We start from the raw sequence: 18,584 nt of genomic DNA, 5'->3' as shown, positions 1-18,584 counted from the left end.
TTGCCACCCACATGACCCCAACTGGGGCTGGGGACAAACTGCAACCGAGGTACATGCCCTTAGCGGGAACCGAACCCGCGACTCTCCGATCCATGGGCCGATGCTCTAACTGCTGAGCCAAACTGGCCAAAGCAGAACATTTAGTTTTTTTATTACACTCTCAGATATAGGTAAGGTTCTTCCCCCATCCTGTCCCTTATGTCTCTTCTAATCACATCACAGGAGAAATGGGAGGATGAAGCCGCTCTGCTTGTGGCATGAGGCCTCTGGACTGTCATCTGTGACTTGGACTTGATCTCTATATACCTTCTGTCATCTCCATTGGGCTGAGGTCATGGATAAGAGTCCTCAAAGGCTAGTTATTTTTCCAGCCCCTGGGGATAGGTTGCACCCTACTCCCTTCCATTCCTGTGCAGAGTTATCAAAGGAGGTGCCCGGGCAGAGGCATGTGAGAATGCAGTGATGTGGGTCGTGTTTTGACAGTGCCGTCTTTGCTGGGATAGGAGCTGTTATGCTGACCCATGAGCATGTACCCTGTATAAGACTCTCCATAGGACTATGGGTGCAGTCAAACAACAGAACACCTACTTTCTTGCCTAAAGAATGAGGAAACTCAGGGGTGGCATTCAAGGCCCCCTAATAACCTCTTGGTTATTTTTCAAGATCATATTGATCTTAATCTATTTGAAAAATTGTTGGTATATTGCCTGAGTTAAAAACCTATATTAATTTTTTTTCCAACAGAGCCAAATTTTATAAAAATTATTTACTATTTCATAGTCATTGGCCTTTTAAAAACACAGGATAAAAGAACATTACCTGACTTTAAACAAGCAACATTTTGTTTTTTCTTGCCCTTCCCTCATGCTTTATGATACACAGAAAAGTGGTTCCTCTTAAGGTAAGGTAAGATAAACCAGTGTTTTAAAAAGCCATTATTCCATATTAGAGCATGTCAGGTCACAAGCATGTCCAGAGGAGATGCCAAACAAGCTTTTAGTGCCCAATGCAGTGTGGCAGCAAAGACAGCATGTGTGGAGGGGACATGCCAGTCTCATTCCACATGACTGTCGAAGCGCTGTACCAGGCTGCAGTAACATTGTCCAGACTATTAGTTTTACACAGACATGGACTCTGAAGGTCCAGCTCTGCAAGGGGTGGAAAGTGTCTGCTCCAGAGCACCTTGTTCTTATTTAACCAGTCACTGGGCTGCCCGGGAGCTCACTACACAGAAGCTCCTGTTAATGAACCATCTCACACGAGGAAAGATTAAGCTGATTTATTTACAGTATCCAATTCCTATTCTGCAATATTTTATCCTATAGTTAGATTAGCTAGTTTGCCAAGGTTATTCTTTGAAAAATAAACTTAAGGGCTGTTAATATTCCATATATGAATGCGTCATTACTTATTATTTCCTTACTATCTAATTTTATATTTTGCCATGTACATAAATTTTCATTTCTCAGCTCTGATTATTCCTTTTGGCTATATTATCATAAGTGGGTTTACAGGGCCAATGATATAAATTATTCCAATGGTTTTTTTGTTTGTTTGTTTGTTTTTACATATTGTCAAGTCACTTTTCGAAATGTTGACTTCACAATCTTACCACTGCTATTTGAGAATAATTAAATTAGCACTTTCTTCTCACAGTTAAACATTTCTTCATCCTTGCCATTTTGATAAGTAAAAAATAATAAATTGCTTTCATTGTATTTTTATTTCTAAGGTGATCATATATATGTTTATTTTTCATTTGCATTTATCCTTTTATAAATAAATCTATTCTTGTGCCTATTTTTCCACTGGGGGGTGTTAATATTTTTCCTAATGATTTGTAAGAACTCTTTCTATATGACATATCATATAACATATCATAACTCTTTTTACATTTGTTTTAAATATTTTATCCAGTTCGTCCTTAGCCCTTTAACTTGGTTGTTTGTTTTTTTAATCCTCACCTGAGGATTTTTGTATTTATCTTTAGATAGAGCAGGAGGGAGAAAGAGAGAGAGAAAAACATAAATGTGAGAGAGACACATCGAGTGGCTGCCACCCACATGACCCCAACCAGGGCTGGGAAAAGTGCAGCTGAGGTACGTGCCCTTAACAAGAACCAAACCCGGGACTCTGGGGTCCATGGACCAATTCCCTAACCGCTGATCTATACTGGCCATCTTTTAATAATACTTTCTAATCTCTGGAAGGCTTGATTATTTAGATTATTTATGCAGTTCAAATCTATCACAATTTTTCTTTGTGAATTCTTTTATAACTTCTCATGCTTTGTTTATTCTGAAGTAGAGATTATGCAATACTCAATTCATATCATCCATTTGTTTTGGTTCATTTCTTACATTTAAATCATTAATATATTTGTGAAGTAGCTGGGTAGTCAGCATAAAGTAGAATTGTTATTTCTTCTCTCCAAATAAGAAAAATTTTAAGCATTATCTACCCATTTCTTATTGCTTTGCTATATATCTTTTAGTGACAGGTTTTCAGAAATTCTAAGGTCAATTTGGAGGCTATCTATTCTGCTCCATTAATCTATGGTTGATTTTTATAACAGAAGCATATAGTTTTAATCATTATAGCTTTACATTATTCATTTTGCTATCTAACAAGAAAAGTCCTCAGAATTATTTTTTTCTGGAATTTACAAATAATCTATAGGGATATTTTTTTAAGTTCTAAAAAATATTTCAGCCCTGGCTGGTTTGGCTCAGTGGTTAAAGCATTGGCCCATTAACCTAAGAGTCAAAGGTTTGATTTTTGTCAAGGGCACGTACTTTGGTTGCAGTTTGGTCCCCTTCTCTGGTTGGGGTCATGCGGGAGGCAGCCAATTGATGTGTCTCTCTCACATCAATGTTTCTCTCTCTCTCTCCCTCCATCACTCCCTCCTTCCTTTCTACTCAATCTAAAAATTATTGAAAAAATATCCTCAGGTGAGTATTAAAAATTAAAGGCTCAGGGTATGCAAGTATGCAAGTCTGGATGCCAGCCACTGGGTGCTCTCCCACCTTTGTGGTGGGGCTTGGTCTCAGGGAATCACCAGGGTGCAGCCAGCAGTTAATCAGGCCCAAAGAGACCAACACTGGGCCTTGTGAGGGCAGGGCTGTGCACTGCTCAGGCATTCAACAAATAAAAACCCATCCTAGAGCCACCCAGTCTGCAAAATTCTTCCCAGAGAAGCCATAGCTCAGCAGCGTGGGGCCACCAGGGGCCTGGAGGTTGGAACCAGTGGATCTCCCATAAGGGGGAAGCACCAGTCAGGTTCACAAAAAAGTTTGGGGAATGGCCTTTGCCCCAGAGCCATACAACTCAGCCAGGGACAGCCCCTGAGTCTGCCCAGCCAAAGCAGCTGACTCTTTAGCAGGGCGTAAGGTTATCAGGGTGGGGTGAGAGGAGTCAGGGTGGCACCACTGCATTCCCCCAGGCTGATGTTGCATAGAGGGGTGTGTTCTACCCAAGAAAGATGGCATGTGCAGTGAGGGAGAAGAACTCAGCTCAGGAATCCTGGCGGCCGTCCTTCAGCTTTCTCTCCAGAGTCACAAACCCCAGACTCTCCTCACATGACTTGAGCTCAGCCTGCCCTTTCTCTGCTGGTGCCCAGGGTGAGTGGCTACGAAGGAAATTGTGTGTGTTGGCCATTTAAGTGAGCGCCTATGTCTCTAATGGACTCCTGTCTGTCCCTGATGGAAAGAATCTCTGCTGATTTTCGCAGCCCTTGTTATGTGGGTGCCTCTTCCCAGCTCTGTTGCTCTGGACTGTGGAGCCCAGCTTGGGACTGAGACCCCAGTTTCTCAGGGGGAATCCGCACAGCTTGATTATCCCTCTAGAACCCCAGTCACAGCCTGTGGGAACTGGGACAGTCATTTTTGTGTCTCTGCCCTTCTTCCCAGTCTCAGTGTGGCTTCTTCTATAAATCCTTTGTTGTAAGACTTCCCTTCAGCTAGTTTTCAGTTGGTTATTCAGGTTGATTGTTCTATAATTTAGTTGTAGTTCCGATTTAGTCTTGGGAGGAGGTGAGTATATCTTCCACCTATGTGCTGCCATCTTGGACCTGGTGCATTTCTGTCTTATCACAATTATTTCTATTTTCTGTTTCTCCTGTGGTTGAATAACGTGTTTTCTTTTTCTAAAACAATTTATTAAATTATAACTTTTAAAAATTACTTTCTTTCAATTAATAAGTAAAACATTAATGATTGAGTTGTCCTATGAATACATATCTGGCTGCATTTCATTCATAGATTTTATATGTGGCTATTTATATTTTTATTATTTTGAAATAATTTATAGCGAATTATAAATCCTTCACTTTAGATGATCCCATTTTTAATATGCAGATTTGGTTTTTAAATCTATCTCAATTACATCATGGTAAAAAAATGTAATCTGATTCAATTAAGACTTTGGGGAGTTTGTGGATTAGCCCAATATTTCTAGTTATAAGAATAATTTTAAAATGCTAGGATTAAAATAGAAGGCATTTTATCAATGTGATATGAAATTATGAATATATTATATGTGAATTTAGCTTGTTGATTATACTATTTTATTAAATATGTTATGCAATTTCTTTTTAAATTGACCTCATGTAGGTAAGTAATACAATGTAAAACATATAAAGAAATTTCTTAATTCCCAGTGCTGCTGATATTATTGGTCTTCTCTGTATATGTCAATAAAAAAATTAATGGGAAGTATACTGTTCATGACCTTTCTATTTTCATGTTAGCTTCATGTACTCTGTAGTCTAAAGTACATAAAAAGTAGGGAAGAAGGAAAATAATTTGGATTCAAAAAATTTAGTATTTTCTATCTAAGGTTTCTAGGTCAAGTATTTTGTCTGAACTAATTCAATAAACTCATCAGAAGTCTACATGTCAGAGTGTAAACTTATGTAAGGAAAACTGCTTTATATAATTACATTTAGTATAGTTAAATTATTAGCAATAAATGATTCTCATTGAATTGTGAGGTTGTAATAAAATAATTTCTTTTTGGATATTAAAGATGGTTGTTTTTAAGAGTTGGGAAAAGTTAAGAGTTTTGAAATAATTTATAACCCTAATTACAATTCCTTCACTTCAGATGATCACATTTTTAATATGCAGATTTGTGTTTCAAATCTATCTCAATTACATCATGGTCAAGAAAATGTAATCTGTTTCAGTTATGAACCAGAATAAAATAACAAATACACATATTGTATATATGAAATAACAAATAGACTTAGGGAGATAAGTGTTCACCAGAGGGCCCTGGCCAGTTTGGCTCAGCAGTTGGAGGATTGGCCTGTGGTCCAGGGAGAGCCAAGTTCGGTTCCTGCTGAGGGCACTACCTTGGTTGCAGTTTGTCCCCGACCCTGGTTGGGTCATGCAGGTAGTGGCCACTCAATGTGTCTCTTTCATGTTGATATTTCTCTCTCCCTCCCACTGTTTGAGCAAAAAACAAACAAACAAAAATGTCATCGGGTGAGGATAAAACAAAAAAAATGTTCACCAGAGGTATGTTGGGTGGGAAGCAATGTAACTCCCGTAATCTCTTGTCTTTATCTTAAAGTAATATTTGTATAAAATATATAACCCAACACTTTTTGAGCTACACAGCTTTGAGATAAATGTAAGTATGTTTATAGCACATGTGGAGATATCTTCTTGGATAGTTTGCAAAACATATTTCTAGGTGCTAACATTACAATGGTAAAATGATAGGCATAGCTAAAAAATAAAGTGAATCAAATCTGCACCATAATAACTGAAAATGCAAGAGTTATTGCATGAATTTAAATGCCATAAATATTTAGAAACAAATGGAAAATTGCTATTTTTTTTTCCTAACGTTTGCTCTGAAAACAACATACAAGCATTTTCATTATATCTACTGTATGCGTGCATGGCAAAGAACTGCTTTGATTCAGTGTGGAATTTATTGATGATATTATGTAAATGAAACATAGAATCATAATAGCATTCTCATTTGTTAACCTCACAATCCATTTCAATATTGCAGCTTGATTGATCTTATAGCTTCTTTGTGAAAGGAGATGAGAACACGGTTTTATGTTACCAGGATTTGTTTGTCCTACAATTAATCTTTTTCTTCTCTTCTCGATTGTCAACACAAATTGCCAGGTGTACCATAATTAAGAAGAAAACATCCCACAAACCCTGCACACCATTCAGGGAGAAATAATGCAATGTCATCATATACTTATGCGTGCAACAGCACTTATTAGGATTTATAATCAAATGGCCATGCTCTAGTTAAATACAGCCTATTTATATATTCTCCCAACAAAAATGCAGGGGCAGTTAGCTCATACCAGTCTCAATTTATAACAATTATTATAAAAACAAAGATATAAAATAAGGTGTTCATGCACTTCATTTTATTTTTCAATTTTATAACTAGCTTCTTGGTTTTTATTTGCATATTGTTTTACTCTTGGCACCTTTGCACTTTTAAATACATTTTACAAAAGAGAGAAACCTTACAAAATAGAGTTATAGCTTGTTAAAATTTGCAAAATTTAATTATCCTTATGTGTTATCCATGTTCTCTCAGGCTTTCCTTAGAATAGGTAAGAAGCTTTTCCAAGCCACTTTACGTAACCTAGCTAAGGCTTAGTGAGGTTTTACAACAGAGCTGGGTGCAGCAATTGTTTTAAGATGTCTGTAGGTTTTTAAGAAACGCAAGATAATAAAAATTTCAGGACCACTTAGGCTTATTTTAGTAACAGAATTATTTACGAGTAAGTATGATTTGGGCTTCCAAGTAAAAATTTTCACGGGGAGGGAAGGTTTGCCACTAAGGACGGTACTGCAGGGGTGGCCTGTTGAACCTGAGCGAACAGGTTCCACCGCATGTCAGCTAACTCTGCACCTGCAGCTGAGGGCAGCCGCTTGTTCCTGCGGGTCCCAAATTCAGTGTTTAGCAATTCTGATGATCTAAGGACACAGGACTTCAATATACTATAAGAAATTATTATTATTATTGTTATTTTTTACCACAAGGAGTATTAAAGTAGACAACACATGAAAAGAAATGAATATCTAAAGAATGTAATGTTACATTTGTTGTTTGAATAAAAAACAAACTTTCTAATCTTCACTCCATTGGTCGCTATACTTCACTGCATTATAAATCTTGGAAGAAATTAAACAGCTTTTCAGCCATTTAATAAGCAGTTACTGAAGATCTACTATGTAATAAATAAAAGTGTTAGAGCAACAAAAAATGAATACAGAGTATATGATATGGTCCTGCTTGCAAAGTTTGAAAATCTGTCTGAGGAAGATAAAACTAATCTACATGAAATAACTTTGAGGATGGCTACCTGCAGACTGTGGAACCGATAACCTGCTCCCTTCAGCAAGTACACACCCTAATGCCTGCATGAAGTGTGATGTTTACAGGTATATTAAGATAACTATGAAAACCACTAGAATTAGAGAAATAAGAAATGGGTGGAGGAAAGTCTCAGTTTAAATGTGGTTAGGTGATGGGCAAACCAAGGTTGTTTTATAAGAAAACCAGATTCTGAAAATTTAGGGTGGAGTTGGCTGATTCTGAGGTAAAACAAGCTCATCCGAAAATACAATAATAGATCTGGAACCATTTCAGGAATAAAGTATTGACCAAGAAATATCTGCCTCAATTTGTGACTTCAGTTTGAATTATTTCAACAACGTTTTACCATACAATTTTACAAACTATTCAAGAAATAAGAAAACAGTTGCACGGATCACTAAAATATATGAATATAAACTATATCCAATGATAAAGTCTAGGAAATATTGGGGGCAAATCTCCATAAAAATAGCACAATAATTATTTGCATCTGTTTCTCTATTCTAATATTTTAAAAACTCTGGGGAATGTACTAATTGTTCATGCATAGGACAGTCAATGGATATTTTACAGTTTTCTTTGTATTGCTCTGTCAGCATCATTCTGTACAATGTCTTAAGAGCCTCTTCTCATGGCTTCTGAATATAGGCTGCCTGGTGTTCCTCCCACCTCTCCTATTGCTCCTCTTTGCTAGTTTCTCTCTATCTGACCTGAACATGTCTTAACTCTTGCTCTAGGTTCTCTTCTCCTTTCATTATATGCAGCCTTCCTGAATGATCTCATTTACTCTGTGGCTTCAGTGACCACATACATGTGCACCGGCCTACCTGGCAGGTCTACTGACTATCAGTTACTTAAAACGATTTACCTTCTCAGCTATTACTTTGTCAAAACACCATCATCTCTCACTGGCCTTCCATGTTTCTTTAAAAGCCATCCAATTCTATTCATATAATGTGATCAGAACAATCTTTCAAAAACATAGTTGTCTATGGCAGGGTTAAATTTTCACGATGTACAACAATTAAGATGTAACTTGATTTTCCTAAAACTAGACCTCTTATTGCTCTTTTCTATTTTCTAACACTACATTATTTTTAATAAATCCTGGTTAAACTCAGTGACTTTCCATTTTTTTAGTGTTTTCTGAGTAAACTTAGTCATTTTAGGTTTCTGACTTTCCTCCTTTTCCCCTGCTCTTTATTTTCTCCTTTTTCATTCCACATCTAAGCTGTGGGAGGGGTGGGGGGCATTTGTGGCTTCATGGCATTAATGGATATAGGCTATTTGCTCTGGAGTTATTCTTGGCTTTTCAGCAGCATCTGTTGAGAGTAACTGCACTGTCTAGTTTTGTCCTGTGTCTGCTACATGTTCCAATGTCCTCCCTTACTCCTTGGTTCTGGGTTGTCAGGTCCACCCAGATTCCTGTGTCTGCACTTAGGCACTTCATCTGTTCTCTCGGGAACATGGAACAATTCAGATGTTTGCTAATTTAGCCTCAAACAAGTGTAGAAGAATATATAACTTTTCTACATGTGCATGGAGCAAAAGTTATTTCTCTACACCTGAAGGTAAAACAAGTCACTGAATTAAAATTCTCTCCAGATAAACTAAAAATTGTTTCTGATTGTTTTTTTAGGTTCATTACAAAAATTGGTACATTGAAGTGAACTAATTGACCTTCTAAAAAAATTCAGCTGCTATTAGGCCTAGTCAATGTCCCTGACAAAGCAATCTTGAGAAAAAAGAACAAAGCTGGAGACATCACACTTCCTGATTTCAAGCTATATTATAAAGCTATAGCAATCAAAACAGTATGGTACTGGCATAAAAATAGACACAGAGACCCATGGAACCAAACAGAGAGCCCAGAAATAAATCTAAGCTTACCATGTCTGGTTAACTAATTTTCAACAAGGGCACCATGAGTACATATGGGGAAAGAATAATCTCTTTAATAAATGGTGCTAGAAAAACTGAATATCTGCATGCAAAAGAATGAAACTGGACTCACATTACACTACATACAAAAATTAACTCAAAATGAATTCAACACTTAAACATAAGACCTGAAACCATAAAAATCCTAGAAAAAGAAACATAGAGAAAAACTCCTTGACATTGGACTTGGCAATGATTCTTTTAGATATGACTCAAAATCTCAGGCAACAAAAGCAAAAATCACCAAGTAGGACTATATCAAGATAATGAGCATCTGCACACTAGAGAAAACCATCAAAGAAATAAAAAAATAGAAAGGCAGCCTACAGAATGGGAGAAAATATTTGTGAGCCATATACCAAATAAAAGATTAATATCCCAAATATATATTAGGAATTCATACAATTCAATAGAAAACAAATAACATGATTAAAAATTGTCAAATGACCTGACTTATATAAATGGCCAACATTATATGAAAAGGTGCTCAATATCACTAATCATTGGAGGAATGATATCAAAATCACAACGAATCACCTCATATCTGTTAGAATCTATTATCAAAAAGATGATAAAAATACACTGGTGGGTTGTAGACAACAGGGAACTCTTGCACACTGTTGGTGGGAACGTAAATTGGGGCAGCTTCTATGGAAAAGATGTGGATGTTCCTCAGGAAACTAACAATAGAACTATCATGAGATCCAGAAATCCCTCTTCTGGGTATATATCTAAAGGAAAGAAAATCAGTACCTTAGAGAGGTATCTGTGTTCCAATGTTCATTGCAGCATTTTTTACAATAGCCAAAATATGGAAACAACCTACGTGTCTGTCAACAAATGGACAGATGCATGCACGATGAAAGAAAGAAATTCTGTCACTGCAACAACATGGATGGACTTGGAGGACATTATGGTAAATGAAATAAGCCAGACACAGAAAGATAAAACTGGATAGTCTTACTTATATACAGTATCTAAAAAAATTAAATATATAAAAGCAGAGTAGAATAGTGGTTATAAGGGGCAGACAGGGAAAAGATACAACATTGCAGTTTGCAGTTATGTAGGATGCGGAGGTCTGCAGAGCTGATGTAGAGCACAAGGACCACAGTTAATAACCGTGTACTGAATACTGGACATTTGATAGGAGAGTAGGTTTCAGATGCTTTCATCACACACACACAAAGACTAGGCCAACCATGTAAGAAGATATGTTAGCTTGACTGTAGTAATCATTTCTGTGTATTTAAATTAAATCATCATGCTGTACATCTTAAATATATACAATTATAAAAAATTCTCACCTGAGGATAATTTTCTATTTATCTTCAGATACAGTGGGAGGGAGAAAGAGAGACGGAGAGAAAGGGAAACATCTATGTGAGAGGGACACGTCGACTGGTTACCTCCTGCATGACCCCGCGACCCCAACCAGGGCCAGGGATGAACCACAGCTGAGGTACGTGCCCTTGACTGGAATTGAACCCTTGAGTCATTAGTTTGTGGGCCAATGCTCTAACCACTAAGCCAAACCAGCCAGGGCTACAATTTTTATTAAACACACACACAAGTTCAAAAGTGCAACTCATAGCAAAACATCAGTAGTCTCCACTCCCTGCATAGGAAGCTGCCATCCCTCACACTCCCCATTCCCACTGAGGACTGGGCTGAGCTGCTGACACAGGGAACACTACCAGGCTCCCTTGTTTCCCCTACATGATCAGCACCTCACTGCCTACATTCACCACGGCTGCCACAAACACAACCAAGAGGGAAGCCAGAGCCCCTGCCTCCCCCTCTGCTCCCATCTGGGCCTGGGTCATTGGTGGCAGTCCAACTGCTGGGTCTCTGGATTCTGATGTGTTAAACTGCTTCTTTAGAGGAAGAGAGTCAGGGCCAGGGCCTGAGAGCCGCAGGGGTGGAAAGGGCCTAAAAACCCACTTTGTGGGCAAGCTTTCTTTTTTTAAAGCTTCACCAAAATTCTTTTAAAATTTATTTATTTATTTTAGAGAAAGAGGGAGGGAGAGAGAAAGAAACATAGATTTATTGTTCCACTTATTTTATGCAGTTAGTGGTTGATATGTGCCCTGACCGAGGCCTGAGCTACCCATCTTGGTATATCGGTATGACGCTCTAACCAACTGAGCTACCCGGCCAGGGCTCACCACACGTCTTGAGAGCAATGTGGTGAGATACCTGATTGAATCATTTACTTTTCTTTCCTCCCATATTAGGCATATAGCCAGGCTCATCATAGTATTTTGATACCTGAGGGGTTTTTGCAGAAGCTTCAGGAGGTTAGCTGCTCTTCCTGTCTTTAGAAAGAGCAAAACTCACTGCCGAGGTGGTGCCAAGTGTGCTGGAGCGGGTGGTGAGAGAGTGGAGAACCTCTGAGAAAGTGAGAGAGGAGGAGCCAGAGGAGAAAGGTGCAAAAACCCCAGGGAGAGGTCAGCAGAGCCGGCAGTGGAGACCCCTGGGGAGGCGACAGTCTGAAGGATGATGGCTATCTGCATCATGTGTGGCCCAGGTGGGACTCCAGACTGGTCGGTTTCTGGGGAGCCCCGTGCAGCAAAGGGTGCAGAGCCTTCCAGCCTGAAGGGAGCATAAGGCCAGCTAGCAGATCAGTGTTCCTGTGTGGGCAAGAGAGTTGTCACTGAAGGGTCAGCCCGATCCTCACCCTGTGGGGCATGTATAAAGCTCTAGGGCCTTTGCACATCCTTGGGGAGCAGGTGGCCTGATTATGACTGAGCTGCATTCCCACAGTTTAGGAGAAAGGGGGCAGAATGTGATTCAGGTGGATTAGAAGAACATTTGATAATGCATCTGGATTTGTGTATCTGCAGAGGTTGGCACTTTCCACATGCTCCTCGAAGTCGCACTGACACGAGGAATTGATGTATTTCACCTGGTGGCTCCTCTCTGTCAAACCGGTACCCTGCCCCTGTATGCCAAGCTCTCATTAAAGTGTGTATAAAGAGAAAAAGAAAAAAGCAAGAAAGAGAAGGAAGATGGAGCCAGAGAAAGTATGTGGCGCATTCTGGAAAAGTGTGCATCTGCTTATAAGAAACGGAATAGACAGGTTCTCCCCAAGACAGTTAGAACATAGTCATCTCAAATCTGCCATAGAATACATGTGGGAAACTAAGAAGCAAATAAGAGCAAGTATGTGGCATTGCCTTTCCTTCAGGAAGTTCTAAGTACTGATTTTTACCTGAGAGGTACTGCTGAGGAGAAACGCGTCTATTCATTGGCTTATGAGGATAGACACCCAGATAAAGAGGCTTCAGTTGCTGTGACAAAATCATTTCATTCAGATTTTTCTGCAGAATAAAATATTCTTTAGATAACTTTGATATCTAAAAAGAAGATTATGTGTCAGATTAAATCAAGGAAAAGGATTCAGAGAGCTCACAGGTACTCTGGGGTCTAATAAATTCCCGATCAGAGGCCCCCGGGACTCCCATGAACTTCTTTAGGACCCACCTGACCCTGTAACAAGGGCAGACAAAGACCTCACTTAGCAACCCCCCACTCCCTGTGTTACCTATTTCACGTTTTCCATTTAAAGCTGCCAATCATGTCTTGCCACATAAAGAGTTCTATCCTGATCAACTCCTTCCTGGGGTTCCTAGGATGTGGCTTCTGTCCTTACCATTCTATCGCGATTGCCTTTCTGCTCTCAGCTGGAGGAACCCTCTGCGGAACGACGGATCTCCCTCCTTTCCTTCCAGTCTCCTCAGCCTGACTTCAGGGTCACTCTCTCCTGGCTCCTCTCCTTCCACCCTGGCCCCTCTGCCTCTGTCTCTCCTGGTAACATAGCCGTCCTGCTAGGTCGAATGTGGGGTCCTGCTTTTCTGCCTCTAGCTCTGTCCCTGGGGAGCACTGAACCCGCCCAGGGCATTATCAGCCCGCTCTCGCAGATGATTTGGTCATTCCACATCTACTCCACATCTCGGTTGCAGAGCAGGTCAGGGTTCTAACTCTGAACTTGGTTTCTAGTGTGAACAAATTTATGCACCAAGGGAAGGAAGGACTGCTTAAAAAAGAACAGGAAAGGCTAGGTAAATTAATCAATGGCACCAGCTATAAGTTGGAGATGTTTGGGCCACACCTCTAACACTCAGGGGGTGTCCAAAGGCAGTTGCTGGGCCTCTGATGGGCTCAGCCACTGTCAGACAGAAAAGCAGAATTTAGGGACTCAGGAGTGTTAGCTGATCCTTCTTTACATTAACCATTGAAATACTTCTTCCATGATTTCATACACTATTGCCTACTCTGGTAATTCATATTAATTTATAATATGCATTTTAGAAGTCATCTAGTTAAAATTCTTACTTTCCAAAAGAAAAGAAAGGGGCTGATACATACAGTGATTTCTTAAAGTGAAACACCCAGAGAGAACAGGAGCTGGAAATGGCATCTACCGGAGCCAGTCCCTGTGACCTCTCCACAGCACTCATCTGTCAGAGTTCTATGTGCACCCCTGAGAAGCCCTAATGCCAATGGCTCCCTTCTAGAAACAGTGAGGTGTGCCCACTAATGACGCCACAATCTCCAAGAGGGTGTTTTCTTTATGGTTCTTCACTGTTGTGATGTAATATATGGACTTTCCGCTTCACTGCATGTGTGCCTCAGTATGGCTACACATCGAAGTTCAATACCTGATTATGTCTTGTCAAAATCTGGGGCAAAAATGCATAGGCTTTAAAAAATTTAGAAAAAAAAGTTTTTTTAAAACAATACTGAAAGATCTCCGATACACAGAAACTTGCATTCTTAATGCCAGTATTTTAAAGCTGTAAAAACCAAAAAACAATGACTTGTCTTACTACACAAGATTCCTATCATATTGCACACTATTTATTATAGCAAATTGTTTCAAAATTTAAGGCAATTTGGATAATGTAACCCTTGAAACATTTTATTAAAAGGGTTTGCCATCTCATAAAAACAGGTAAAACAACATGTTAGTTATTAATAAACTGTGTTTAACTCAGTTGTGTAGTTCCCAGAGATGTGTACTAGTAAATAAATCTACTTATTTACATACCTGTTTTGAAAACATTGCCAAATCACATGCTCCTTTTTCTGAAATTGCATTTGAGTCTTTATCATTCCTCATCTTGATATTACAGGATTCCTCATGATTGGTAAAACAGGAATACAAATTGTGAGTATTTCTTGCTACTTCTGTTGCGGTTGGAACAAGCTTTTGACTTTTAAGAGAAGACCACCTGTCCTTCCTTAACTGCTGCCTTCTCTTATAACCCTAGTATTTGCTCTGAATGAACACTGCTGCTTTATCTTCTTCGTCCTGGGCTTGCGTCGATGGTTCAGCTGGACTCTGTGTGGCCATCCCGTGCCTCCATGGGCTGCACGTGGGTGCATGTTCTGGGTGACCACAGATATCTTCTTTTCTTTTTCCTTGCTGTCTGCATTTTGATAAACTGACCTTTGGCTAAGACTAGGTTGCAAAGTATTTTTTAAAGAAGGCTGCTTAGTTTCATTCTCAGCTAACCAAATTCCTGGGTAGGTCGGTCTTTCTGAGAAGGCCTTCCTTTCCAGATACACCGCTTTCGAATCTTCAGAATTCCTTTCCTCTGTGTGGCTCTGATAGTAATTCTGGATCACAGTGCCCTCCTTCTCCTCTTTGCTTATTTTACTGTTCTCTTCCAGGTCTTTCATATACTTCTGTTTGGGGCTTACTTCTGTCCAAGGGTCCCCCACCAGATACGATTCTTGCTTAGCCTCTTGCCCATACACATTATTCAATTTTTTCTGAGTGTGATGTCCTCTGGTGTTATTTTCAACAGCATTAGTGGCTTCCTCTTCAGCTCTAAAAGTAAAAGTCTTCACTACAGATGTGCTCCCTTTGTTATTTGGAGCTGGACTGATTCTTTTATTAGCAGAGGCGGCATTTTCTGCCTGTTTCTTCACAAAAGATTCCCTGTGTAAAACATTTTGCATCTGAATATACAATACTAAGCTAGAGCCTGTTACCTCTTTTGGCAATAGCTACATGCTCTATAATGTTGAAAGAAGAACAAAAAGGACAGAAAAAACAAACAAAACTAAACTCAACTCAAAATAAGAACTTATCACGTCACATTAATCAAGTAGTTTCCAAAATGTTCTCTCTAGTTAACAGCTGCAGTGGCCACTCAAACAATGATAAAACCAGTTTACACTTAGAGTGAGAAATACATTAGCACATTTTCACTTTATGAGGGTGGTATTAAAATTTTAGAAATTTAATTACTTAAAATATGTTCTTTTCAAACCATAGAAACTGCAGTGAGGAGATGTTGTGAAAAATATATCTAGATTTGAGACCAGTAAGCAGGGTAGGTATGTTCTCTAGGCTGATGTGCTGAATTTACTAAGATCTAAGTCTACAGATCACAAGAAATACCTTACAAAATTAAAGGAAAAGCAATGTCCTTGCAACAGTTCATAAACATAATGTGTTAGCCAAAATTTTACACTTATTATTTTACAAATATTCTTCCAAAATTATTTCTTCTTATAACTCGAAGATAAGCTTTTCTCTACAACTCTTTTGTTGTTATTGTTGTAAGGCCAAACCCTCACAAGACCAATTTGGGCATGAAAGATGTTAAACTCTGGTTGGGTGGCTCGGTTAGTTGAAGCATTGTCCCGTACACCAAAAAGTTGTAGGTTCGATCCCCAGTCAGGGTTCATATGCATATGGCAGGCAATCGATCAATATTTCCCTCTCACATGGACATTTCTCTCTCCTTTCTCTCTCTCTCTAAAACCAATAAAAACATATCCTCAGGTGAGGATTAAAGAAATAATAATAAAAGAATATGAAGGAAGGGTCAAAAAGGCATAACGTGACACCCTGACATGTTACTTGGCGGATTTTGCCAAAAATTTTTCATTTTGTCCCAGGAAAGCCATGGGAGAATGTTGGTCTTTGGAGTTATTTGTAAAGAAGGGCTTTTCTTGAGTCAAATTTGAAAAAGCTGCTGGGACTCCCTTTTCCTAATTTTCCTGGCCACCTCCAAAGCAGACTGTGGCATACTCAGGCTTATACAGGAAGCACCACAGAAACCCTGTTATTCTGTCAGGGATCAGAGGACCGGGTAGGGAACCAAAAACCCCATCATTTTGATGAGTGGCTAGGCTAATATTCCTCAGAGCATGCTTATATTAAAGCAAAATATAATTAATGAGAGAAGGTAAGCAAACTATCTTACAAAATAATAGCAATAAAAACAGTTTAATATTGGCATAAAAATAAACACATAGGTCAATGGAACATAATAGAGAGCCCAGAAATAAACTCATGTATCTATGGTCAATAAATTTATGACAAAGAAGCCAAGAATATATAATGGGGATAAAACAGTCTCAAAAAATGATGCTAGAATGGATAACCTAGGTGAAGTGGAAAAATTCCTAGAAACATACATTTTTCTAAAACTTAATCAGGAAGAATCAGAAAACCTGAATAGACTAACAACAATTAATGAAATTGAAGCAGTAATTAAAAAAGAACCAGAAAACAAAAGTCCTAGACTGGTTGGCTTCCCAGGTGTTCTAAAAGAACTAACACCTAATCTCCCTCAAATTATTCCAAAAAATTTAAGAAGAAAGAAGACTTCCAAGCTCTTTTTATGAGGTCAGCATAATCCTAATTCCAAAATCAAATAAAGACACTGCACAATAAGAAAATTATAGGCCAATATCTCTGATGAATGTATTTGCTAAAATCCTCAACAAAATATTAGCAAATCAGAGCCAGAAATACATTAAAAAGATCATACACCATGACCTAGTGGGATTTATTTTGGAGATGCAAGGCTGGTACAATATTAGCAAATCAATAAATGTGATACATCATACAAACAAAATAAAGGATCAAGATTACAAGATCATTTCAATAATGTAGAAAAAGCTTTTGACAAAATTCAGCACCCATTTATGTAAAAACGCTCAACAAATTGGAGATAGAGGGATCACATCTCAACATAATAAAGGCCATTTACGACAAACCTACAGCCAACATCATATTCAATGGGCAAAATCTAAAAGTGTTTTCCTTAAGATCAGGAACAAGACAGGATTATCCACTTTCACGACTTTAATTCAACATAATACTAGAAGTCCTAGCCACAGTGATCAGACAGGAAGAAAAAATAAAAGGCATCCAAATTGGAAAGGAGGAAGTAAAACTGTCATTATCTGTAGATGACATGATATTATACATTGAAAACCCTGAAGACTCCATAAAAAAAACTACAAGATCTAATAAAGAAATTTGGCAAAGCAGCAGTATAGAAAATTAACATCCAGAAATCAATGGCATATTTATACATCAATAATAAAAGAGAGAATAAACATAATCCCATTTATCATTGCAACAATGACAAAAAAGATACATAGGAATAAACTTAACCAAGGAGGTAAGAGACTTGTACTTTTAAAACCATAGGACACTGAGAAGAGAAATAGAGGAAGGTACAAACAAGTGGACGCCTATATTGTGTTCATGGATTAGAAGAATTAACATCACTAAAATGTTCATAGTACCCAAAGCAATCTATAGATTAGACAAAATCTCTATTAAAATATCAATGGCATGTTTCACAAACTAGAATATACCAAAAATTTATACGGAACCATAAAAGACCCCAAATAGCCTAATCAATCTTGAGAAAGAACAAAGCTGGAAGGATCACAATACTGAATATCAATCTATACTACAAAGCTATTATATTCAAAACAGCCTGGTACTGGTACAAGAACAGGCATCTAAGTTAATGGAACAGGACAGAGACCACAGAAACTGACCCATACCATTATCGTCAATTAATATTTGACCAAGGAGGCAGGCAAGAGCATACAATGGAGTAAAGACAGTCTCTTTGATAATTTTTCCAATTTTGGAAAACTGGACAGGTACATGCAAAATATAAAACTAGACCACCACCTTACACCATACACAAGAATAAACTCAAAATGGATAGAAGACTTAAATGTAAGTCACGAAACCATAAAAGTCCTAGAAGAAAACATAGGCAGGATAACATCAGACTTCTCACTTAACAGTAATTTTGCTGATATATATCCTAAGGCAAGAGAAACAAAGAAAAACATAATCAAATGGGACTATGTAAAACTAAAAAGCTTCTTGCACAGCAAAAGAATCCTTCAACAAAATAAACATGGAACCCATTGTATGGAAGAACATATTCGCTTATGATATATCTGATAAGTGGTTAATTTCCCTTATATATATAAAGAAC

The 18,584-nt window shown here is 38.3% G+C and overlaps 1 protein-coding gene across 1 annotated transcript in view; it reads right to left on the bottom strand.

The window, feature by feature from the left end:
- The window catches only part of LOC118616800 (myosin-IIIa-like), a gene marked incomplete at its 5' end in the record, with an annotated part of 80,476 nt that overhangs the window by 1,669 nt on the left and 60,223 nt on the right, over positions 1 to 18,584 (bottom strand). Inside the window, 3 exon segments of the mRNA XM_036242237.1 lie at positions 12,521 to 12,665; positions 14,360 to 14,695; positions 14,698 to 15,256. Of these exon segments, the coding sequence (XP_036098130.1) occupies positions 12,521 to 12,665; positions 14,360 to 14,695; positions 14,698 to 15,256 (1,040 nt within the window).

The sequence above is a fragment of the Molossus molossus genome, unplaced genomic scaffold (genome assembly GCF_014108415.1).
Source record: "Molossus molossus isolate mMolMol1 unplaced genomic scaffold, mMolMol1.p scaffold_m16_p_45, whole genome shotgun sequence".
Classification (NCBI taxonomy): domain Eukaryota; kingdom Metazoa; phylum Chordata; class Mammalia; order Chiroptera; family Molossidae; genus Molossus; species Molossus molossus.
Note: the sequence above shows the minus strand (reverse complement) of the source record. Positions and strands in the feature narration are given on the sequence as shown.